This window comes from Lithobates pipiens, unplaced genomic scaffold (genome assembly GCF_037356315.1).
Source record: "Lithobates pipiens isolate NorthernLeopardFrog02 unplaced genomic scaffold, aLitPip1_a1.2 Scaffold_16, whole genome shotgun sequence".
Lineage (NCBI taxonomy): Eukaryota > Metazoa > Chordata > Amphibia > Anura > Ranidae > Lithobates > Lithobates pipiens.
Window position 1 is genome coordinate 351,311,195 of NW_027507748.1, and position 26,309 is coordinate 351,337,503.

General features: G+C 40.3%; 1 protein-coding gene across 8 annotated transcripts in view; it reads left to right on the top strand.

Moving 5' to 3' along the window:
• The window catches only part of KDM1A (lysine demethylase 1A), a 53,271-nt gene that overhangs the window by 14,983 nt on the left and 11,979 nt on the right, over positions 1–26,309 (top strand). For 3 of the 8 annotated variants that reach the window (XR_013274522.1, XM_077481898.1, XM_077481902.1), the window contains exons 3-16: positions 3,478–3,620; positions 3,748–3,826; positions 3,909–4,001; positions 7,715–7,821; positions 13,232–13,313; positions 18,198–18,304; positions 18,567–18,709; positions 18,874–18,964; positions 21,202–21,336; positions 21,437–21,510; positions 21,612–21,723; positions 21,850–21,982; positions 24,674–24,861; positions 24,967–25,081. Coding sequence is in view for 7 of the 8 variants with exons in the window: in XM_077481898.1 (XP_077338024.1) it covers positions 3,478–3,620; positions 3,748–3,826; positions 3,909–4,001; positions 7,715–7,821; positions 13,232–13,313; positions 18,198–18,304; positions 18,567–18,709; positions 18,874–18,964; positions 21,202–21,336; positions 21,437–21,510; positions 21,612–21,723; positions 21,850–21,982; positions 24,674–24,861; positions 24,967–25,081 (1,602 nt within the window). In the remaining variant the exon portion in view is untranslated. The remainder of the gene's footprint in view (positions 1–3,477; positions 3,621–3,747; positions 3,827–3,908; positions 4,002–7,714; positions 7,822–13,231; positions 13,314–18,197; positions 18,305–18,566; positions 18,710–18,873; positions 18,965–21,201; positions 21,337–21,436; positions 21,511–21,611; positions 21,724–21,849; positions 21,983–24,673; positions 24,862–24,966; positions 25,082–26,309) is intronic. The other 5 variants (XM_077481901.1, XM_077481905.1, XM_077481900.1 and 2 more) reach the window with 3 other exon arrangements.

Here is a 26,309-nt window from a genome sequence, read left to right on the forward strand (position 1 = left end):
TCCCATTCTTTCCCTCCCGGATGCCGAAAAGTTGTTTCATGCTTTTGTCTCCTCCAGACTGGATTACTGTAACACACTTCTTATTGGGATTACTTGATAGATCTGCAGAGGCTTCAGTACATCCAAAACTCTGCAGGAAGGATCCTGATGAGAGTGCGGAAACATGAGCACATTACCCCCCCCCCCCCCCCCCTATTCTTCGCTCACTCCATTGGCTTCCTGTCTCTGCCAGGATTGAGTACAAGGTATCTCTCCTTACACACCAATGCATACATGGGCATCGGCCCCCCTGCCCCCCCCCCCCCCCCATCTTAAAGAACTTCTCAAATTACAAAACACATCACGTTCCCTCATCTCTGCTCACTTAAACCTTCTTCAAATACCTAGAACTAGACTGAAGACAATGGGAGATGGGGCTTTTTGTGCAGCTTGCCCACGCCTGTGGAATGCCCTACCCGACACCTTGAGGGCTCCTCAATCCAATGACTGTTTTTTTTAAAAAAAAGGTCTTAAAACATATCTTTACTAAAGCTTTTTCTTTTTTAGATGTTCGCTTTGTTGTATAAATTGCTTATTTTTTCTTTTTTGTTCCTAACCTGTAGCACTTTGAGATCTTTTGATGAAAACGGAATTTATGAATAAAATGTAGTATTATTAATAATAAAAAAAAAAAATTCTAATTGCGTTAAGTCATTTTTATCTGATTTGGGGAAAAATGTTGTCTTGAAAGTGGAACTTTAGTCAGAAAATTTAATCCTGCTAGATTACTTTAGGCCCCTTTTGTAGGTATAGCTATGTAAAATATTAAAGTGGTTGTTGTCGTAAGAAATCCTGTTTCCTAATAGGTTAAACAGCACAGTGCTTGTGCTGTCTAACCTACCCCTCTGACAGTTTCCGCCCTCCCCTCTGTAAACTGACCACGGTTTATCGTGGCTGCTGAGCCCTGACACCATGGTCAGTTTACGTACCTTTTGTCATCCCACTGTCTCTGCTCCAACCAGTCAAGCTACATGTTGTTTTTGCAGACATATTGTCATAAAAGCCATATTGGTAATGTTCATGGTCCATTATTTTGACATTGCAGAAATGTCAGATTTCTGATGGGACATTATTTAACCCTTTGACGTCGGCCGCGCGCATGTGTGTGCTTCCTACACGCTCCCAGCATGCTAGCCGGCGAGTATCGAAAACTCCTAATGCATACTTGCGATTGCGAGCTTTCTGATCATGTGCCCGCCAATCACAGCGGTCACATGACCCCAATGCCCATCTCCCTGGCTTTTAGAACTCCTAAAGGGCCTGGAGGCAGTGGGCATGAAGAGGGTAAAGTGAATGTGTAAACTTAGTTGTGTGGGGGTTTTTTTTTTTTTTTTTTTTTTTTTTTTTTTTTAATCATACTTGCCTAGGTGGATGCAGCATCAGTCTCCTGCTCTAACGCACAGAACCGAGCGACCAGACAACGCCAATCGCTCCGTTCTCAGGGCTCCCTGAGCAGAGAGCTGCTGACTGTCAGCCACGCTGTCTCTGCTCTGCCCCTTCTTCGCTCACTGGAGAGCTGGGCTGTGGAGGGGGTAGGAGTGGCCAGCTCAGGCTTTCAGGGGCTTGCTGAGCCGGGTGTCAGACCAGGGCTGTGGGCAGATCCCGACTTCATTGTCGCAATCTTGCCTGAGCCTGGACTGGCTCTGTGATGTCAGCTAACAGTGGGCTTCAGCTCTCTGTCTGCTGAAAACAGGTCATGGGATTGCAGAAAGAACTGCGCTCCTGTGATCCACAGAAATATAGCCAAATTAGCTTTGGCTGTACTTCTCCTTTTTAAAATCTTATCTTATATGTACTTAGGACAGCCATATTTATAAAAAAAAAAAATATATATATATATATATATATATATATATATATATATATATATATATATATATATATATATATATATGTATATGTATGTGTGTGTATATATATATATATATATATATATATATATATATATGTATATAAATATATATTATAATAATATAATTATTTATTTTTTTTCTGCATCCAGCATTGCAGGACTACACAGTACTTGTGCTTTACTGTGCCGTCTGATAAGTCGGCTTGCTCACACATTGCACTACTCCTTTTTGGTTGCTGCTCTATTAGAGAATGATTCTTTTCAGACAGGCGGCATTGCTTACTGCCCTCTAAAAAGCAATGCTCGCATCCCTTTTCTGAAGGTGGTATAGCAGTGGTTGGCAGCCATTCAGGAGGCATTAGGGTGTGTTCCATTGAACTGGAAAATGCTTGATTTTGACAGGCAGTGCTCCAGTTTTTAAAGCCATCACTGCAAGGGAAAGCAGCGTGGCCTGTGGTATCTTTATAGTCCTGTTGGAATGTAATGTTAGCATTTGTATAGGCAGATGGGAGGTTGGTTGGCAGAAAAACCCAGCTCAGTCACACTTTTTTACAGCCACCAGTGTGAAAGAGCCCTAATGCTGGTTTCATACGGGCTATCCAATCAGGTGAGCTTTTCAGGCAGACCTGATCGGACCATCCATACTCTGTGAAGCAGCAGATGTCGGCAGACTTGTGTTTGCTGACACCTGCTGACATCTGATCCTGTCCACAAAAAAAAAATGCAAATCTGATCCGATAACGGATGGAATCGAACAGGTGATCAATTTCCATCTGACAGCCCCATTGAGAACAGCGGGGGGCTGTGTCCGTGTCTGCTCTGCATAGCAGAGTGGATATGGACCTGTGATCTGCCTGCTCAGTGGGGAGATCCCCTGCTGAGCAGGTGGATGCGCCTTATGGAGAACGCCCATGTAAAACCAGCCTAAAGGAGTTGAAAATCTTCACTGAAAATTTTTTTTGGTAATATTGACTTCAGTCTAGTCATTTGAAAACCAGTGTCCTGTTTATTTCATCTGCACATTATTGGGTATATAAAGTGAAACACATTTTCAGTTTGCTTTCTTTTGGCTGATTTAATAAAGTAACTTTTTATTCAATCTGTATATAATCATTTTTACATAACTTCTGAATAAATAACTCTCTAAGGCCTGGTTCACATCTATTTTGTTTTTTAGTGCCTTTTGCAGAAACGCACTACAGTCCATTTAACATGGCTTCCTGTGAGACACGTTCACATCTGTGCGTTTTTCAGCCGCTGCATTTTTGGAAAAGGCCAGGATCCTTTTAAAATGCAAAATGGTTACATTTTTCGTTTAATAGACTTTTTAACGGAGTAGCTGTAGAAAAGCATGTAATGCATTTTTGCCACAATTTGCATTTTGTTTGTTTTAATCTGCCCAACAACAAATTGGCCAAAAAAAAGCATAAAAAATGCGAAACTCCTCAAACGTGTGAATAGCGCTGCAGAAATGGATCAAAAGCAAACTGCATATGTGTGAACCAGGTCTAAATGTGTGTGTTATGAAAAACATGCTTTCCCACGGGTTTTGGCAGATTTGCTTTATGCAGACTAAACTCATTTAGTATATTCAGGTGTAGAGGGTGCAGCTTTTCAGAGCCGACTTCCACATGACAGGATGACTTCTCAAGAGGCAGCATGCTTCCCAGATATCATCAGCGGCCCACAACCAACTCAGAAGGTCTTCCTTTACATCCGGAATCGCACAGTAAGTGGCACAAAAGTTTTCATCTGTATATGCCATAAATACTTTTTTTTCTTCCCCCCCCTCACTGTAAATGGACAAGTGGACTTATTTCTCACTTCCATTCCATTTGTCTTCTCTTTCATTAAAGTTGCAGTTGTGGTTAGACAATCCAAAAGTTCAGCTAACGTTTGAGGCAACCCTTCAGCAGCTGGAAGCTCCTTATAATAGTAAGTTGCATTTAACCCATTTTGGAAATGGCAACATTAGGAAATGTTTGCAATAGACTGCTAACAAGGTTGTGTTATTTAGGTGACTCTGTGCTGGTTCACAGAATACACTGCTATCTGGAAAGGCATGGATTAATCAACTTTGGCATTTACAAAAGACTGAAACCTTTGCCTGGTAAGTAGTCAAAATGATCAGTCATCGGACCTCCTCTCATTTTTGTCTCTCCAGCTCTTATGTCTCTGTATTTGGCAATAGGAAAATGTTAATAAGCTCTTTTTTCAGAACACCACAATCGCCATAGTATGTTTACAATCAAATTTATGCTACAGTTGTTATGACCAAGTGTAGTAGTAAAAAGATCAACTACCTGAGTGCTGTAGAGTCCAACACTGTGTTGGGTTGCAGGTTTTCTCTCCCAAATTCCTCTTTTCACAGACTTTGAGAACAGCGGGAGCCATTGGCTCCTATTGCTCTAAGTTAGGAGGGAGTGAAGAGCGTGGCTGAGTCACACTATGTGTGTCTATGGATGCATACAGCCTGACTTGAAAGAGTGCCCCCATAACACAGGGCTTACTTTAGGGGCACTAGGAGAAGAGGAGGAGTGGACAGTGCTTGTGGGGGACGCCAGAACAAGAGGTAAGTTTTCCTCTCCCCCCCCCCCCTTAATAAAAAATAAATAATAGTCAGTATATGTGCGGTAGGTGGTCTGGAAGTGGTTAATATCCCTTTTTAAAGTTCCATAAAAGAGCTTGTGGAATAAAATATATTTGTAAAGAGACCCCATGGCCCCTAATGTAATTGCTATTTTATTTTAATTAGAGGTCGACCGATATATCTAATATATATATTTGCCGTTTTTTAATTTATCGGCATCGGCCGATTGAGCTGATTAAAAAGGCTGATTTAGAACTACAGCAAGACTTGGAAATGATTTCTGTAATAGAAGTCAGTGTAAGTTGCTTGAGTCTTCATAGAAATGACTTGTTTCCTCTCTGGGAAGTCTGCCAAGAAAAGAGCAAAAAGCTACAATGTTTACACTTAAATGAATTAACTCAACTCTGTGTGTAGAGTTCTCAGTTTAACCATTTAAAGAACAAATCTTTTCTGACACTTGTTGCTTACAAGTAAAAATCCTGTATTTTCTGCCAGAAACTCACTTAGACCCCCAAAAAATTATATATATTTTTTTTAGCAGAGACCCTAGGGAATAAAATAGCAGTTGTTGCAATATTTCATGTCACACAGCATTTGCGCAGAGGTCTTTCAAATGCAATTTTTTTTTTGGCAAAAAAATACACTAAATGACTTTTAAAAAAAATCTAAAAAACAGTTAGCCCCCCTGCTTTTTTTTTTTTTTTTCCATCCAAAAGTTTTGACTACCTGTTTTTATTTTATAGGCTGCTTTCACACTGGAGTGGGCAGGCGTTGATGGTAAAATGCTGCTAGTTTTAGCAGCGCTTTACCATCATTTTAGCGGTACTATTCGGCTGCTAGTGGGGCGCATATAATCCAGCTAGCGGCCGAAGAAGAGGTTAAATGCGCCCGTGAAGCACTGCTGCCAAATCGCATTGCATGCGCTTCGGCAGTGGTGCACATTAATATCAATGAGCAGAAGTGGTGTTGAAGTGGTATACACTACTCCAAACGTGCTGCTTGCAGGACTTTTTTTTTTTTTTTTTAACATCCTGCCAGCGCATCGTCTCAGTGTGAAAGCACTCTGTCTTTCACACAGACTGCAGGGGAGCCGTTTTGCAGGCACTTTAGCCCAAATGCGCCTAAAAAAACACCCCAGTGGGAAAGGTGTCTATTAGGTTTTATGAGATGAAGGGATAAAAAAAAAAAAATCAGCCTAACATATCGGCCCAAAAATATCGGCATCGGCCAGAGAAAAACCCATATCGGTCGACCTCTAATTTTAATATCAAAATGCATTAACAATTTACAAGGAAAGGTAATTTTTTTTTATTTTTTTATATTTTTAGATAAAGGAAAAGTTCACCTTTTTGTTACATCCATATTCAGGGTGCAGCAGCCCCCGATCCTCCGTTTTGACAAGAAGCGGGGGATCTTCTCCTTCTTGCTGTCACAATTTAAAAAAAAACTGTGACCATGCGGGGCTCTGCCCACCCGGTCGCATCATTTCTGTGTTCTGTGAAAATTTACAAGTACCAACAGACTTTGCGGCTGTTGGCTTGTAGGTCTGAATAGACTAACGGCACTGTTGAGCATTCTAGGTAGTTCATTGAGTAAACTTTTTTTCTGTCATTGTGTAACTGCCTGCCTGTACTAGCAAACAGCTTACACAGAATGTCTGCAGGAGTCCTGCATTGCACCCATGATCTGCAGGCTCCTAGTAAAAAAATGAATGCTTTTTTTTATTTTACTTGAAAAAATATTGAGGGGAACTTTTATCTTTTTAAAGTGATCTTTTATTGTAATTTTTGTCCGTCTGTTTTTTTTTTTTTATGCGGTGTAATGATTTGTTTAGTCGGGGCATTCTGCATTACTGCTACCTCTCACAATGCAAATCTGAGGTGACTGACTTGACAAAAACAATGCCCTCCCATTCGGCTGATATCTTAGCAGGGAGGCTATTGATGGTAATGGTAAATCTTGTCTCCCTCTAGCGGCTAACTTATACACTTTTTTACATTTAATACAATAATTACAGAATAGAAGAGCAAGCATGTGATTGTCACTTTACAAAAAACAAAATATATGGAGAGCATGTTTACTAACTGAAAGTACATTTCCTTTTAAAGTGGTTGTAAACCCTTACAAACCACTTTGACCTACAGGTAAGCCTAGATTAAGGCTTACCTGTAGGTACAAGCAATATCTCCTAAACCTATATGGTTTAGGAGATATTTGCCCGAAAACGGGCACCGCTGTCTACGGCGCATGCGCCGTAGACAGCGGCGCGCAGGCGCACTGAACACGGCAGTTCCAAGAATGGAGCTGCCGCATTTGTCGACTACCGTGCGCATGCGCGGGAGTGACGTCATCACGGCTTCGCCGAATGACAGCGGCGGAGCTGCGAGACGCCACCAGCAAGATGGATGCGGCGGACTACAGGGGACAGCGCGACTTCGCTGGCCCCTGTGTCAGGTAAGTGACACATAATGGACTACTATGTGATGCATAGTAGTCCATTATGCTTTACCTTTGCAGGGAAAAAAAGAGGAAGTAAACTCATCAGGGTTTATTTCCTCTTTAAAAGATAAGTTTACCTTTGGGGAAAAAATAATGGATGTACATATCTAGCAGGGAAAAAATATTTTTTTTGTTTTGTTTTTCCCCTGCAAAGCATTGCACCTGTAATCGGTGGATCAGTAGTGCAATGCCAGACTCCTGTAATTTTGTATTCCCACCCTGGTCTGCTCACACTGGCATGAAACACATCCATGCCACAAGTATGGTTTGCCAGAAGAAATTACTCTGTACACCATGATGTCACTGTAATGTTTTAAAGCTGTTGGGTACAGGTAAATTTTTTTGGGTGGTTTAGTACCCAATTGCACATTGCCATTGCAAGTAGACAAGTGTTTAAAAGCATTTATAGCCCTCAACTGCTCCTTGCCAAACTTGGGACATATTCACGCTGGTCTGTTTTATCACAAGAAACCACTTGCATTTTACTGTATAAAAATTCATATAGATTAGAAATTGTATGCTTTCCCAAGGGGCTGGTTGACATCTGCAGTATGTGTTACAGTTTAGTGTAAAAGGGCAACTATACAGGCCCATTTACACCTGTTAGCGCACACTTTGCACCATACATGGAACAGTGTCTATCCTGTCTAAGCCAAGTTCTTAAAAGTTCTTGATAATGCGACATTGCTTCTTGTAATCCATCTGTTTGACTGCTGTTTTCTTATAACCATTAGTCAAGAAAACAGGAAAAGTAATAATCATTGGCTCCGGAGTGTCTGGATTGGCTGCAGCTCGCCAGTTGCAAAGTTTTGGCATGGATGTTACTGTTTTAGAGTCAAGGGTAAGTAGTAAACCTTTTTTTACATGCATGTGAAGTAGAATTCTTTACACTAGAAATAAGGTCTAAAACTGATTTTTAATCTTGTTTATGCTGCATGCAATAGAAGTTAACTTCTGCCTTGGATCTTTTAATAGGGACTTCTGTTTTTACTGTGCAAGCATAAAAAGTGTCCCCCAGAAGCTACAGTGGGACTCCTGTTCTACTTTCGTTGTGGGCTTACAGACGTTTGATTGGTCATGCATAGTGTTGTATTCAAATGTGTTTGGTCCAGCATGGTGAATTTACAGCTCATAAACATGGCCATATCATTGTCCCCTTCACAACTGTATGGAAATGGCAGCTCCTGTCTCCTAGCGTCCTGTATTGCCAAGACGTATGCAGGACCTGCGGCATAAGGTTCTCGGCGGCCAGGAAGGCAAGCAGGCAGTTCTAATTAGAGGTCGACCAATATATCGGCCGATATTTGCCATCTTTTAATTAATCGGCATCGGCCGCTTGAGCTGATAAAAAGGCCAATTTAGAACTACAGCGCGACTTGGAAATGACTTCTGTAATAGAAGTCAGTGTAATTTGCCTGAGTCTTCATAGAAAGGACTTTCCTCCTCTCTGGGCAGTCTGCCAAGAAAAGAGCAAAAAGATACAATGTTTACACTTGAATGAATGAACTCAACTCTGTGTGTAGAAGTTCTCAGTTTAACCATTTAGGCCTCATGCACACGAGATGCAGTTAAACACGTGTTCAGATGCAGTTGGACACTTTTTTTCAACTGCCCCTGAACTCATTCAATTTTATCCTATGTGTTCATGCACAACGTCTCGTTTTTTGCCCTTTTTATGCAGTTGCGTTTTATCCTTGTTTTTCCAGAAGCAAACAAATGGGTTCAGACACACAAATTTCCACGTTTCAGATGCAAAACGCGGCACCCGCATTTAGCCGCGTTTGCGTTTTTAAAGGAACCCAATTTTTTGGGACCTGAAAACTCAGAAATATGATCTGAGAATGACATTTTGTGACCCGAATTTGGGGGCGGTATGCAGACACTGTGGATCTAGCACTACAACATATCCAAATTTGAGGTTCCTATCACCAAATGACCCCGAGATAGGGGGCCCCAAAGTCGGGTTGCAAAATGTCATGCACTTTTCTGCATCAGAGAATATTTTGCGACCTGAATTTCGGGGGCCCATATCTTGGGGCCAATTATTGCCAGGAACCCCAAGTTGAGGTATGCAGACACAGTGGAACTAGCACTACAACAGATCCAAATTTGAGGTTCCTATCACCAAGTGACCCCGAGATAGGGGGCCCCAAAGTTGGGTCGCAAAATGTCATGTACTTTTCTGCATCAGAGATACATGGCCTCAAAGTCAACTGTGACCATCTGCGGCAATGTAATTTGGTCATTAGGGTTGGGTGTTATGGTAAGTGGTTATACGGTTATTAGGGTTAGGGTTATTGTTTAGGATTAAGGGTTGAATTAGGGTTAGGGTTGTTTAGGGTTAGTGTAAGGGATAGTGTTAGCTGTTAGGGGTAGGGTTAGTGTTAGGGTTAGGATTCTGGATATTTTAATAAGGCATTAAAAAATAATATACTACCATATACAGCAGCAAAGAATTAAAATATATTAATCAGTACATATTTCACGATAAAAATATATAAAAAAAATTGGCCAAATACATTTTTAAAACAATTATAAAAAATCTAATTAACATAGATTTGCTTTTAAATAAAACAATTTGAAACTAGAAAAAATGAATAAAAACATATATTAAGATTAAAAAATAATTAACTATTTTAATATTGTTTTATATTAGAAATAATGAAAACATGTTAAAAATTGCCACAAGAAAATTTTAGATATTTTAAAAAATTGGATAATTTGCTATAAATAGACATTTAAAAAAAAATAAAGGACAGATATGGGATGGGATCCATTTCAATATATACCACAGAAAGATAGGCAAATGCAAGTGTACAACTGCTCTCTATGCTGCTGCTGCTCACTCTGATCAAAATAGCAGAAATAGTTAAAAAAAAACATGCTTTAAGAGCTTGGGGAGGGTCTACATCATGTTATCTTTATAAACGCAAATGCGGCAAAATGCGCGTTTCTAAACGTGCGTTTCAGCTTTTTTCTTTTTTTTTTAGCAGATTTTTCACCTGCGTCTCGTGTGCATGAGGCTTTAAAGACTAAATCTTTTCTGACACTTGTTACTTAAAAGTAACAGTCCTGTATTTTCTGCCAGAAAATCACTTAGACCCCCAAAAAATTATATATATTTTTTTTTAGCACAGATCCTAGGGAATAAAATAGCGGTTGTTGCAACATTTTATGTCACATGGCATTTGCGCAGAGGTCTTTCAAATGCGTTTTTTTGGGGGGGGAAAAATACACTAAATGATAATAAATAAATAAAACAGTAATGTTAGCCCATTTTCTTTTTTCGTCCAAAAGTTTTGACTACCTGTTTTTATTTTATAGGCTGCTTTCACACTGGAGCGGGCAGGCGTTGATGGTAAAATGCTGCTAGTTTTGGCAGCGCTTTACCATCATTTTAGCGGTGCTATTCGGCTGCTAGTGGCGCGCATAAATTCCAGCTAGCGGCCGAAGAAAAGGTTAAATGCGCCCGTGAAGCACCGCTGCCAAATCGCATTGCATGCACTTCGGCAGTGGTGCCCATTAATATCAATGGGCAGGAGTGGTGGAGGAGTGGTATACACCACACCAAACGTGCTGCTTGCAGGACTTTTTATTTATTTTTTTAACATCCTGCCAGCGCATCGCCTCAGTGTGAAAGCACTCTGTCTTTCACAGACTGCAGGGGAGCCGTTTTGCAGACACTTTTACAGGTGCTATTTTTAGCCCAAAAGCACCTAAAAAAATAAAAAAAATAAAAATAAAAACGCCCCAGTGGGAAAGGTGTCTGTTTTATGTGATGAAGGGGGATAAAAAGTAATAAAATAAAATAAATCGGCATCATATATCGGCCATCGGCTGCCATGATTTCTAAATATCGGCATCGGCCAGAGAAGAAAACCGTATCGGTCGACCTCTAGTCATAATTGCTGTGCGCATGTAATTGTTGGCACAAACTTTTACATGCGTACATTTAAATATGGTCCATATGCAGACTGTGTGGATGTAGAAAACGCTTGTTTGGTGTGTATTTGTTTTTTGTAAAGCTGAACACAGGTTACAGAGCTGTGACCATGGACCCATTGTTTTAACATACAGTTGTGTTCAGATTTGTAATGTGCATTCTTTGCAGATCTGAACGCAGTGTATTTTAATCCTGTTGCTGTATAACTTTCTTTTAAATCAGACGTTTGTATATTAGTGGACCTTTAGATTCGCACTGGAACTTTAAGGCTTGGTTCACGTATTTGTGAATTGGATGCATTTTGCACTGCATCTGACTCGCATTACATGAACTGGCTTTCTATGGAGCCAGTTCACATCTGTCCGGGCCAGCCACAGTCAATTTTTAGAGAGTCCTGAATGTTTTTCAATCTGGTTCAGGTGTAATTTTCAAGTAAAAATTCCTTATGCTATATCTGTATTGTATGAGATGCTGCAGTCGGAGAGAAGGGGCAAACCTATCTACATAAGGGAGTGGGAGAGAGACCTTCAGCATGACTTCACCATCTCTAAATTCTCACACATACAAGTTTGGTGTACACGAAAATTCAGGAAAATAGTTTAGTTTAAAGATACTCACCCAGTGGTATAGGGTTCCCTCTAAGCTTGCTAGGATTTGGCTATCTGTACCTGACACTTACTGGAGGGAATTTGTTCCACATTTTACTGGGAGTTCCCCAAGATACAACCCTACTGGCAAGATATAAAATCTCAAATCAGGGCTATTCTGGACATTGAGATTCCTGACTCCCCAGTCACTGCTGCTCGTCCCCCACCATTCCTCTTAGCCATTACTGCAAGTCCGTATTGCCTCACCTACTTAAGTATAATTATACGGCATTTATATAGCGCCAACAGTGCTTTACAATATAAAAGTGAGACAATACAGTTATAATACAATAAAATACAAGAGGATTAAGAGGGCCCTGCTCAGAAGAGCTTACAGTCTAATAATGCGGCCAGACGGTTAATTCCGATATATTGGTAGAGACAACAAATCCCTACTCTTACTCCTCTTAGGGAATAATATAATGGCTGTGGAGGAGTGGATGGCGATGTGTAAAGACCGCTATGACAAGTTCTATAGTATATGGGCCACTTGGATACACTGGCAAGGCCACACCAAGCTCTCAGGGGATTTCACCCTATGCAACCCTGATGGGATTGAGGTGGCTCCGGATCATTAGCCAGTGTAACTACGTAATTGGTATCAACCTGATTTATGTCACGGAATGCTGTTTTGTCCCTCTTTTCCTTATCCCTCCCTAGTTTCTCATCCATGTTAGTGGGTCTAAGTCACCTTTTAGGCTCAGTTCACACTACAGCTATGCGCGAACCCTGTAAATCCACTGCTGGTTCCCGGCGGCAGTTCACACTGCCCTAAGCAAAATGCTGGGATTGTCAAATAAGAGACACCAAATCCGTTCGCATATCCCCCCCCCCCCATGTATAATCATTATATTGAGCACCATGAATGACGCCAACGTTGACCTGTTTGTATGCGTTTATTCTTTTCTATGGAGCATTGTTTTATGTCTTTTGTATGTTATATGATGCAAAAATCTTGAAATAAAGATTACATAAAAAATAATAATAATTGAAACTGCGGCTGGACATATGTGAACCCCGATCCTAAAGAGTCAGGACTTGCAGTGATAACGTACTGTACTGTTACACTCCATTCACACCTACACATTTTGTAAAAACACACAAATTTGTGCACTTTTAAAATGCTCTAAACCCACATATTGAATTTACAGTGCCATTCATTGTTCATGACACCCTAAACACGGCAAGCACACGCCATACGTAAAAACGCAGTGAATAAAGAGTGCAAACTGGAACATAGCAGAAAGTTCCATGAGCTACTTTGCCGCATGTAGAGCAGCCCAAGAAATCAATGAGGTGCCCTATGTGTATAGTGCAAATTAAACGCCTGCATGCTTATGATAAGCTAGGTGTGGATGCGGCCTTATTGTAAAGCTAACTGAAGAAGCCCAAGTGGGAGAGCCATCGGTGTGGGTCCTGGCAGTATGAAGAGGGTTTCTGTCAAAGACTTGAAATAACATGATGGTAGAGCCTCGGAGGAGACTGCGATTGAAGACTTTTCATTCTTCCTAGACTGATATGCGTGGTCCCCATACTTTGACAGCTCATCTAAGGTTTAGGTTTACACTACAGAGTTGTGATGAGGGCTGGTGTGACCTTTGGCAGGTCAGTACTACACATATTTTTTGCAAGTAGTAACATTATAGTTTTCTGTTACATAGGACCGCGTTGGAGGAAGAGTTGCCACATTCCGCAAGGGAAGTTATGTTGCTGATTTGGGTGCAATGGTGGTCACAGGACTTGGTAAGTTGTGTGTTTGTTTTGTTTTTTGTTTTGTTTTTTTTAACCTGTGTCATTAATGCATACTATATATAGTATATTTGGCCCACTGACAGAATCTTAGCAGTTGGGAGTTTCATGTAAACATGTCAAAGCATAGCTCAATCTTGCTAGGACAACCCTTTTTAAAAAAAAAAAAATGTAAGTGTCTAGTAACACACCTATTTTCAAGATTAACTCCAGATATAAAAAGCATAAACAGATAACTGAGCATTAGGTATTCCCTTGGTTTGTACTGCGATGACGATTCTTGTAAATAAATATTTTAAAAAGTAAAAAAAGCATAGACTAGCACAGCTCTGTGTTCATGTGTGCATCCTTAAAATCATTTATTAAATGAAAGCAGTTTTAGGTACTTTGCAAATGGGATCAGCCTTTTGCAGTACTCTGTAGCAGACCCTAGACTGAAGGAGCAAGCAGCAGCACAAAGCCAGTCAGCCGTGCTTCAGTGCTAGGAGCATTCTGATGGAAGGAGAGGGCAGAGTCAAGCTCATCAACCTGCTGCTTTATATGTTTACTGCTCAGTCACACAGAGATTCAGAATACTTTATTAATCCCAAATGGGGAATTATTGCAACACATGACACACACAACGAGGACAACGCAAGATCTTAACCATGAACAGAGCAAATGCAAAGACATAACAACGTTTCAAATAACAGCCATTAGCACCAAATAAAACTAATTAAAACTAAAATAATAAACCATCCATACAATTAAAATATAACAGAGTAAATAAAACAATAAAAAAAAAATAACAGAACATCAGACTACCAAAATGCAAATAATACACCACTTTCTCTAGCATTACACCCACCAAATAATTAACATAGTACCAACATACTATAAAAACTACATAAAAAAAAAAAATCCAGATTGTAAACCATATTGAAATCTTCACCTCCAACCCTCACAGGGAAGAACTGTAGAGGAAGGCACAAGACCTGTAAGTGCTATTTAACTGCATCAGAGAAAAATCTGATCTTCTGCCTTGCCAGATATGGTTGTGCTGTATGGCAAAGATGTCTTGGGCTACTTTCACATGCGGGGGAGGTAGGGGCATTAGCGGTAAATCGTTGATTTATCGCTGTTATAGCGGGGCGCTTTTAACCCCCGCTAGTGGCTGTGGAAAGAGTTTAAAGTGCCGCTGCCGAATCACTTTTTCAGGCACTTCAGAAGCCCTGGCCATTGATATCAATGGTAGGGGGCGGTGTATACAGCTCTCCCACACTGCCCCAAAGATGCTGATTTGCAGGACTTTTTTTTCCTGTACTGCAAGCTTAGTGCACCAGTGTAAGAGCACTCGGACTCTCACATTGGGTGGCTTTAGAGGCGCTATTTTTAGCGCAAAAAGGCCTGAAAACTGCCCCCATGTGAAAGGGGTCTTAGGATTTGATAGACAGAAATACAAGTTCATTGTATTTAGGGGTTTATCTGACGTTCAGCTTTCAGAGCACACCCTTTTGCCTGCTAACCTAATCTTTTCAAAGCATTATACTCCTACCACTGCAGTCAATGGAATATCCCTACAAAGGTTAATTTTGAATGGCTATTTTCCTTATAACTGACAATTCACTAAAGGTTTTTATCCAATAAACTCATACATTAGGCAATTTTAAATATTGCATGTTTTTAAAGCGGCAGAAATTTGGGCCCTGGGAAATTTAACTAATGTGCTATTAGGCATTGGGGTTGTAGGCTTCAGGGATCTGAATGGCTGAGCCGGCAAAGACATCTTGCACGCAAGAATTGCTGTTGAGGTCAAGGCTCTGAAGGAATGGAGCAGGTATGCCGTTCCTACAGATCGCATACTTCGGTGACTTCACCGGCTGCATCTAAAGTAAATATCTCCCACACGGTGCACATTTAGGAAATATTTACTGTACCCATAGGTAAGCCTCATTATACATGGGTGTTCTCCCACTTTAAAGTGCCATTGTAAAAGTAGCTAACCAGTATTGTAAAAACCTTTTTAATTACCCTTTTAAATAATATGAATTAGATGTGATGTACAGTGGTGTGAAAAAGTGTTTGCCCCCTTCCTCATTTCCTGTTCCTTTGCATGTTTGTCACACTTAAGTGTTTCGGAACATCAAACCAATTTAAACAATAGTCAAGGACAACACAAGTAAACACAAAATGCAATTTGTAAATGAAGGTGTTTATTATTAAAGGTGAAAAAAAATCCAAACCATCATGGTCCTGTGTGAAAAAGTGATTGCCCCCTAAACCTAATAACTGGTTGGGCCACCCTTAGCAGCAACAACTGCAACCAAGCGTTTGCGATAACGTGCAATGAGGCTTTTACAGCGTCCTGGAGGAATTTTGGCCCACTCATCTTTGCAGAATTGTCCTAATTCAGTTACATTAGAGGGTTTTCGAGCATGAACGGCCTTTTTAAGGTCATACCACAACATCTCAATAGGATTCAGGTCAGGACTTTGGCTAGGCCACTCCAAAGTCTTCATTTTGTTTTTCTTCAGCCAATCGGTGGTGGACTTGCTGGTGTGTTTAGGATCATTGTCCTGCTGCAGAACCCAAGTTCGTTTCAGCTTGAGTACACGAACAGATGGTCGGACATTCTCCTTCAGGATCTCTTGGTAGACAGCAGAATTCATAGTTCCTTTTATCACGGCAAGTCTTCCAGGTCCTGAAGCAGCAAAACAGCCCCAGACCATCACACTACCACCACCATATTTTACTGTTGGTATAATGTTCTTTTTATGAAATGCAGTGTTCCTTCTACGCCAGATATACTTGGACACACACCTTCCAAAGAGTTCCACTTTTTTCTCATCGGTCCACAGAATGTTGCCCCAAAAGTCTTGGGGATCATCAAGATGTGTTGTGGAGAAATTGAGACGAGCTTTGATGTTCTTTTTGCTCAGCAGTTGTTTTCTCCTTGGAACTCTGCCATGCAGGCCATTTTTGCCCAGTCTTTTCCTGATGGTGGAGGCATGAACGCTGACCTTAACTGAGGCAAGTGAGGCCTGCAGTTCCTTGGACGTTGTTGTGGGGTCTTTTGTGACCTCTTAGATGAGTCGTCGCTGCGCTCTTGGGGTAATTTTGGGCGGCCGGCCACTCCTGGGAAGGTTCACCACTGTTCCATGTCTTCGCCATTTGTGGATAATGGCTCTCACTGTGGTTCGCTGGATTCCCAAAGCTTTGGAAATGGCTTTATAACCCTTTCCAGACTGATAGATCTCAATTACTTTCTTTCTCAATTGTTCCTGAATTTCTTTGGGTCTCGGCATGATGTGTAGCTTTTAAGGATCTTCTGGTGGACCTTACTGTGTCAAGCAGCTCCTATTTAAGTGATGCCTTGATTGTGAACAGGTGTGGCAATAATCAGGCCTGGGTGTGGCTAGAGAAATTGAACTCAGGTGTGGACAACCACAGTTATAGTATGTTTTAACAAGGGGGGCAATCACTTTTTCACACAGGGCCATGATGGTTTGGATTTTTTTTCACCTTTAATAATAAACACCTTCATTTACAAATTGCATTTTGTGTTTACTTGTGTTGTCCTTGACTATTGTTTAAATTGGTTTGATGTTCCGAAACACTTAAGTGTGACAAACATGCAAAGGAACAGGAAATGAGGAAGGGGGCAAACACTTTTTTTCACACCACTGTAAGTAAACTGTCAAATTACATGAGAATGGTGTTGTAGCTCTTTTTGAGGTTATGATACCTTGAGTCACTACACTCTACAGGACTCTTCACAATTCTGCTGTGGTGTCACATGGCAGTTTTGCATAATGCTGTTCCGGAGATGTACTTAAATCTGAGTTCCACCCAAAAGAGGGACTTCTGTTTTAAGCACTCCACGCCCCCTTATTGGAGGGCGGGGTGTACCTTCTTTTGAGAGGGACTTCCTGTCCCACTTCCTGCTTTCATTTCTCGGCCGCCTAGGTGGACCCCGCCCCCCCCCCCCCCTGCAATCTTCTGGGACACGTCACAGGTCCCAGAAGATTGCTTGGCAAATAGAGCGCAGCACTACTCGTGCGTGTCTACTGCATGCCCGGCCATGTAGCTGCAAGCTGTCACAGCCGGGTGCCCACAGTTGCTATGACGGTGCCACGAAGAGGATGAGGAGAGAAGCGAGGCTTCAGGCATCCGCATCGCTGGACCGTGGGACAGGTAAGTGTCAGTTTATTAAAAGTCAGCAGCTACGCTTTTTGCAGCTGCTGACTTTTAATAAACTAAAAAATGGGTCGAACTCCACTTTAAGGTTTTAATTGTAAACATAGCCACATGCGAACTGTGTGCAATGGTCATATGCCTCAGGTATAAACAAATTGCATGAAATTATTTAGTTGCTGTCCACCACACTTCATACCCTGGTACTACTAATAAAATCACTTCTTTTAATTCCTGTAAAAAAACAAAAAAAAAATCATCATCTGGTCTTTGGGGCAGATCGCCTTACGTGTGATAGTGCAGCTACTTTTGATATCCTGGGTAAAAAGGCATATTTCCTCATTGCTCAGCAGATCTCTTAAACTGATTGCATTGTTGGCTCGGCCAGCTGCATTAAAGTTCCTAAGATATAATCCACTAAATTAAAGCATTATATTAAAAACTGGTAAAAAAAAATTTATTTTATAGTTATCTGCTCTGTGCAGTGGTATTGCACAGAGCAGCTGTGAGCCTTCTAGTTTTATTATAAGTAGTTACTAAGTTATTGCTGAATTCAGTGTACAGTTGACGCAGTTAAAATATAGGCTGCCGTGAAAAGTGTCTTTTTCTAATTGTTCCTAATTCACAGAGAGCTAGTTTGTATCAAACGTGTCTTCCAAAGTGATACTTTCTTACCCTTTTTATCACCTGTACATTTTGGTTTAGGAGGCAATCCAATGGCTGTGATCAGCAAGCAAGTAAACATGGAGCTGGCAAAAATAAAGCAAAAATGCCCCCTTTATGAAGCGAATGGGCAAGCTGTAAGTTCCAAGGTTATAAAGTGCTTGGATTAAAGCATATTTTTTTTATCATTGTTTCACTCTACTTTTTCATCTTTCTGGGCTGGTTACATGAGATGAGGTCTTTGAACATTCAGTCATGTACAGAAGACTGTTCTGTTTTCTAATTTCACAGTAAATTACCTATCCGCCATTTTCTTCTTGGCTCTTCTGCTGTAACTTAGACCAACCTTGAGTATCGAGGTATACTTCAGAAATATTTATTTATTTATTTTGTGCTCATCTTTGCTTTCAGGTTCCAAAAGAAAAAGATGAGATGGTGGAGCAAGAGTTTAACCGTTTGTTGGAGGCGACTTCCTACCTCAGCCATCAGCTAGACTTCAATGTTCTTAATAACAAACCTGTCTCACTAGGTCAGGCATTGGAGGTGGTCATACAGTAAGTTGGGGTATAACGATATTCTTTAGCCAAGTGTTATGTAGCTGACTTTTTAAAATGCATATTACGGAACAGTTATGTGATGTGATGAGGGGGTAGAATTGTAAACGTGGGATGTAGGTTTGCCAGCTTTCTTTGTTTCATAGTAAATTTTTGTATTTTAGACTTCAAGAGAAACATGTCAAAGATGAACAGATCGAGCATTGGAAAAAAATTGTAAAAACTCAGGATGAATTAAAAGAATTGTTAAATAAGGTTTGTAATCATTAAAGTGTAACTCCAACCCAAACTTAAGGCCTTGTTTGGAAGATATTATTTTATTTTTTATTCATTTTCTGTTTAGTGATAAACAAGAAAACAACTTCCCTTAGAGTCCATTCACACAGGGGCAACATGACTTTGAGCGAGATTTTGGGAGGCAACTTGGACACGACTTGAGTATGAATCACAGCACGACTTGAGGCAACTTACAAGGCAACTTGAAGTTGCTTCCAGGACAGGGGACTTTACCAGTGGCCAATCACATAATAATCAGCTCCGTGGGAGGGAGGGGTTTGCCTAGAAAACAATTTTTACTTCCTGGAAAGTTGCTTCAGCTAAGACAGGGGAACCGACTTGGAGGCAACTTCTATTGAAATCAATGGGTACAAGTTGCCTAGAAGTCGGATTGAAGTAGTACAGGAACCTTTTCTGAAGTTGGAGCGACTTCAGTAGTGTACATTAAGGGCCGGTTCACACAGCAGGCGAGGCGAGGCGACTCCGACTTGCCTCGCCGCGACCTGCAGCGGCCTCAGCGGCGACTTGCAAATGACTTCTGTATAGAAGTCAATGCAAGTCGCCCCGAGGTCGCCCAAAAGTAGTACAGGAACCTTTTTTCTGAGTCGGAGCGACTCGAGTCGCTCCTCTCAGAATGGTTCCATTGTACAGAACGGGGGCGACTTGCGAGAGCGAGGCGAGTCGTGTCGCCTCGCCCGCTGTGTGAACCGGCTCTAAGGCTCGGTTCACACCAGACGCGGCACGACTTGCCGCGACCTGACAAGTCGCCCCCGTTCTGTACTACGGAACCGTTCTAGTAGGAGCGACTCGAGTCGCTCCAACTTAGAAAAAAGGTTCCTGTACTACTTTTGCGGCGACCTCGGGCGACTTGCATTGACTTCTATACAGAAGTCATTTTGCAAGTCGCCGCTGAGGTCGCGGCAGGTCGCGGAGCGGCAAGTCGTGCCGTGTCTGGTGTGAACCGAGCCTTAGACGGCTCTCATTCACTTACATTGATTTTATCATGTTGCGCGACTTGAGGCAACTTGGGACGACTTCAAGTTGGATCCAAAGTTGCTCCTGTGTGAATAGACTCTTATCCTTCTAAAAACAATGTTTTTACTATTGTCTGTTCTTTTGGAGATTTCTCCTTCTGCCCAGTTGACACCACAGAGATAGGAGACGAGAGGGGTATTTCTCCAGTACTAAGCAGTAACTTTGACAGGTTCTAACTCTTCTCCTCTCCATCCAAGACTAAAAAAAACTATGTTCTACTTCCCACCTGTATGATGTCCTAGATTTCAAGGAGAGATATCTGAATGATTCTTGCAGTAACGGGCATCATCCAGATTACTTTCTTTTCAGGCTGTGGTTTACAACAATGTAAAAGCCATTCTAGCAGCTGAGTAGGCACTGGATTGCTTTTACAGGCAGCAGTAGGGGACGTCCTCTACCGATGCCCAGTGGAGCCTCTCTGGGCTGTCTCCTGTAATTGGAGAGCACGGCATCTGATCTGGCAGTGGTGATGGGTTACCACAGAGTTGGTTGTAGACCAGATGGTCCCTGGCTATCTCTATGGTCTTGGGAGGCTGGAAGCAACGTCATGACGTAACTTCCGGCTCTTTCAGATGTAAACGCTGCCAATATTTTATTTTTATTTTCCCCCTGAGATCGCTTTTTTTTAATTTTTTTTAATTTTTTTCTTTCTTGCTTATAGACTCCATATGTCTAAATAACGAGGACTTGTAATGCCTTTTTTCTATCACAAGGGATGTTTAGTGTCAGTGTCATTTTTACATTGTTCGGTGCATTTTTATAGTGTTGATCAATGTAATAATATCACTGGTCCCCAAAAAGTGTCATTTGGGGTCAGATTTGTTCGCCGCAATGTTGCAGGGCCGCTTTTTTTTCCAAAATTTTTTTTAATTAATTTTTTTGTTGCGCCTTTTTTTTGGGGGGGGGGTGTATTTATTTTTTTGGGTTTATAGTGCAACAAATAAAAACCACAGAGGTGACCAAACACCATCAAAAGAAAGATCTATTTGTGTGTAAATGACATCAATTTTGTTTGTGTACAACGTCACACGACTAAAAAAATCAAATATCAAAACTTCAGAGAAAAATGTAATTATGGGACCTTTATCACTTTTCAGAATGTAGTTGGGTCAGGGGTTTGCATTGTTTTTAGTAGTCCAGGTACAAAATGCATGATACACTATACTTTTGTATTTTAACAGATGGTGAATTTAAAGGAGAAAATAAAGGAGCTTCATCAGCAATATAAGGAGGCTTCTGAAGTAAAGCCTCCCAGAGACATCACTGCTGAGTTTTTAGTGAAAAGCAAGCACCGAGATCTGACAGCCCTCTGCAAGGTATAAATTAAACATATACTTAGGTCTTTTGCATCATTTCCTTGGGAGTGAATTGTCCAATGTACTTTATTATTTTTTTTTTTTTTTTTTTTTTAACTAGGATTATGACCAGTTAGCAGAGGCACAAGCAAAACTTGAAGAGAAATTGCAAGAACTTGAAGCCAACCCTCCAAGGTATTTCCTGATGTATAAATTTTCTGGAATAGAGCAGAGCCTTCTGTAAATCCTTTCATTATGTGTTTATACTTTTATTTATTTTTTTGTATATCTTCCAGCGATGTTTACTTGTCCTCCAGGGACAGACAGATACTTGACTGGCACTTTGCAAATTTAGAGTTTGCTAATGCAACACCTTTGTCTACACTTTCCCTAAAACATTGGGACCAGGTAAGCCATCCTGAAGATGTCTGCATTTTTTTTTACCTGTATGCTTTTGTTGTACTCTACCCTAACCACTTGTGTGGTGTGTTTTTTTTATTTATTTATTTTATTTTTATTTATTTTTTTTACTAGGATGACGACTTTGAATTTACTGGCAGTCATTTAACTGTAAGGAACGGCTATTCCTGTGTTCCAGTGGCATTGGCAGAAGGACTGGATATTAAATTGAATACGGCTGTCCGTCAAGTACGATACACGGCTTCTGGTATGTCTTGTTTGGCAGTCTTTATGGACTCCACAATAAAAATGTTTATAATGTGAGTTCTATCCCCTACTTGTTAATATTTAACCACCTCAATACCAGGCACTTTCACCCCCTTCCTACCCAGGCCAATTTTCAGCTTTCAGAGCTATCACAATTTGAATGAGAACTACTCATTCAGTCATGCAACACTGTATGCAAATAACATTTTTATAATTTTTTTTCACACAAATAGAGCTTTCTTTTGGTGGCATTTAATCGCCACTGGAGTATGTGTGTGTGTGTGTGTTTTTATATATATATATATATATATATATATATATATATATATATATATATATATATATATATATATATATATATAATATATAATTTTTTTTTTTTTTTACTATACAAATGAAAAAACACTGAAAATTTGGGGGGGAAAACATGCATTTTTCTTAGTTTTGGTTATAAAATTTTGCAAATATGTAATTTTTCTTTATATATTTTTACCAAAATTTTATACTGCTACATTTCTTTTGTAAAAATAACTAAATTCAGTGTATATTATTTGGTCTGTGTGAAGGTTAGAGTCTAAGCTATGGTACTAAGCATTGAAAATTGATCACACCTGATATACTGACGGCCTATCGTTTCATGAGGCCCCAACATGTCAACACAGTAGAAATACCCCTCAAATAACTACTTTTTGGAAAGTAGACAGTCCAAGGTATTTAGTGTGAAGGCTGTGATTGGACACAGCCATAATGTGAACAGGAGGGCCAATCACAACGCCCATATCCTGATCCTATCTTGGCTGTGTTCTGGGATCACAGCTATCACAGGATTGCACAGCGAGCATGGTCCCCACCTGAGGGACGTTCCTGAACGTTCACTCAGAAAGACGAAAGGCCCACGAAAGGTTTTAGGGGATTTTCAAACTGACAGTTCATGCAAGAAAACCCACAAGCCCCTTTCAGCTAAAGGAATTTTGCATGGAGTAGTGGTCAAACATTTCAGTGTCGATGTCGGAGACTGGTGGGCAGTTCTACAGAATGTTTACAACGGGTGTCGGTGACCCATCGATCGCGATTTACCTGTCAGCAGGTGACAGGTAATTCGTGGAACTGTACCTACTTTGCTGACCCCCGCTTGTGTGCTGCTTTATACGAGGTACACCGAAGTAGAAGCATAAAATTTGGTAAAAAACTGGTTTTAATAAATTCAAATAGTCATATATTTACATGTTATTGCACATAGATATATATTAATATTTTCTGTTTCATGAAGAAATACATTCCAAAGACGACTTAATGGCAAATACATGAAGAACTTGATATTTAGTAAACACAAATTATATGTAGATATGTGACACATTAAAGTGTCCCTTAAGGGAAAAAGCAAAAACAAGGGGAAATGGGTCAAGAAGGAACGTCCATGCTTTGTTGAAAACTGTATACACAAAACGGCAGTTGAAGGCTCTACGTGTTTCGTGACCTTATAGCCATTCGTCAGGAGCTAAACCGTAATGGTAACCTATAGATAGAATAAACAACCGCAGAGGTGGCACAGCCACTCTCAATGTGGGGGGGGGGGGGGGGGGTTCATACTGTACATTTGTCCACCTTTTCCCAGACGATTTAAAATATGGTTGTTTATTCTATCTATAGGTTACCATTACGGTTTTGATCCTGATGAGTGGCTATAAGGTCACGAAACGCGTAGAGCCTTAAACTGCCATTTTGTGTATAGTTTTCAACAAAGCATGGACGTTCCTTCTTGACCTATTTTCCCTTGGTTTTTGCTTTTTTCTTAAAGGGGATACTTTAATGTGTCACATATCTACATATAATTTGTGTTTACTAAATATCAATATCTTCATGTATTTGCCATTATTTCAGCCTTGGAATGTATATCTTAATGAAACCGAAAACATTAATATATATTTATGTGCAATAACATGTAAATATATGACTATTTGAATTTATTAAAACCTGTTTTTTACCAAATGCTATGCTTCTACTTTCGTGTGCCTCATATAAAGTCCCACCCTTTGCTCTCTTTTCTTTAAATATTGAATCGGATGGAGGAGGGGATTTGAATGGCCCCTATCGCCTCATTTAAAGTCCCAATTTCCTTCCCCCCCCTTCTTTTTAATCTGTAGTCACTGTTTGAATAAAGATCTATTTGCCTGTTTAAATATGTAGAAAAAGTAATTTTCACAGGGTGCACTTGAAACTGTGTTAAACCCAAAACAGAAAAACAATTAAATCGGTTTTAGTCGCATCCCTCTGATGCATCTGAAAAAAAAAAAATTGCTCTTTTGAAAAAGCGAACACTTACTGGCCCATTAACTAGGTGAAAATAGAGGAGAGAGCCTAAAAAAACCAAACTAATACAGCTAAGAACTGGTAAACTGTAATATAATGTTTGATTTGGATTTAATACCACTTTCATTTTTAACATGACTGTATGTGTGTAAATTTTATCTCATCCCTTTTCTAACAAGTTTATCGCTTGTAAAGGGTGTCCACATTGGGAGAAATCCTGGTGGCAATCTTATCAGGAAGACCTTCTGCTCTGTGTTTGTGTTACAGTTACATTCCCACAGAGTTTCTCAATTGCGAGGTTGAGTTTGTGCAATTACATATTACAATGAGACTTGTTTTCAGGTTATAGGGCTAGTAAATATTCTTGCTTTGCTCACTCTAGGATGCGAAGTAATAGCAGTGAACACACGCTCTACTAGTCAAACATTTATTTATAAGTGTGATGCTGTCCTTTGCACCCTGCCTCTTGGTGTATTGAAACAACAACCTCCTGCCGTTCAGTTTGTTCCTCCACTTCCCGAATGGAAGACCTCTGCTGTTCAAAGAATGGGTTTTGGAAATCTGAATAAGGTAGGCATTCAGTAGGCACACTTTTCTAATAAAGCTATTGTATCACGTAGAACAAGTTCAGTTCTATAATGCAGGTTATCATTTTTTTTTCCTGTTTATTTTCAGGTGGTACTCTGTTTTGACAGAGTATTTTGGGACCCCACTGTGAATTTATTTGGTCATGTAGGCAGTACAACTGCCAGCAGAGGGGAGCTTTTTCTTTTCTGGAATCTTTATAAAGGTAAAAAAATAAATTACATGATATTTTAGGCTTTTTCTCATACATACTTCCCTTTTTAAAACAAAAAAACTAAAAATGTATAACATGACAAAGTCAGTGTTTTTATGTTATGTTTGCCTGAAAGCAATTCTTTAACTTTTACATGCTTGTTGTCCAATTTGTCCAAAATTGTATTTCTACAGTTTAATAAATTCTACCTCCTAGTTCATATCTGTATACCTATATGTTAATTATTACCCCTGCTGAGCAACTGCTGAGATAAAACTGATTAATGTAGACAAGCTGTAAGGCTCGGTTCACACTATGAACTACATGTGAATCGCACAGAAACCACACAGCATTCCTGTTCAATTCACATTAACCCATTCATTTTTGCTCAAATGACACTGCATCACTCTAGAGATGCGCTTGCAGCAATCTTGGAACCGAACTGCAGTCCAATCGCATGATCGTCCTGTACTATGCGATCCGGTGCCAGCAAAGGCACTGCCTTTGCGACCTTTGTTTAGGGTGTCGTTAAGATTGCACTGACGCCCGCTGTGGATCGCAAAACCAAATCACATAAATCGCATAAAAATGTACTTCTTGCTACTAGTAAACAAAATGCTGTTCTTTTTCTTGTAGCCTTGGTCTGCTTTCGCTCCGTCACTCTTTCGCTCCGTCACTCTTAATCATTCCAAATGTATTTGTTGAGCCATTTGTCAATAAGGTGTTCATTTACTGCTAACTGTCCAAATCTTAAGAGTAGTGAAGCTCTAATGTATCGGGCGTTACTAGCAAAGCTGCTGCTATGCAGGCTTTTATTGTACGCTAGTGAAAGACACTGTAGAATATTATTAAACAAGGAGTTCCAACACATGGCTCAATAATACATTGAGACATAGCCAAGGCTAATGTTATTGAAGAATAACTATAGAAGAGAAATATGGGTGTTTTCATTGTGTATTGCCTTCTGAAAATGCTATTTGCGTGGCTGTCAATTACCTGCTTGCCAGGTTGGTTACTAAGAAACTGAGGCCATGAGAATTAGCATAACATCTAAAATGCACACGCCCTATTGCTGACACAGAAATTCTTTAACTTTTTAAAATTTTGCTGTCTACAGGATAATTGGATACTGGCAAATAAGGATGAGCTCCAGCGTGTTCGCAAACTCCACGTGCAGAGCCTTCCAGGTGGTGGGCTCTGCACTGGAATGTGCAAACATGCTGGAGCTCATCCCTACTGG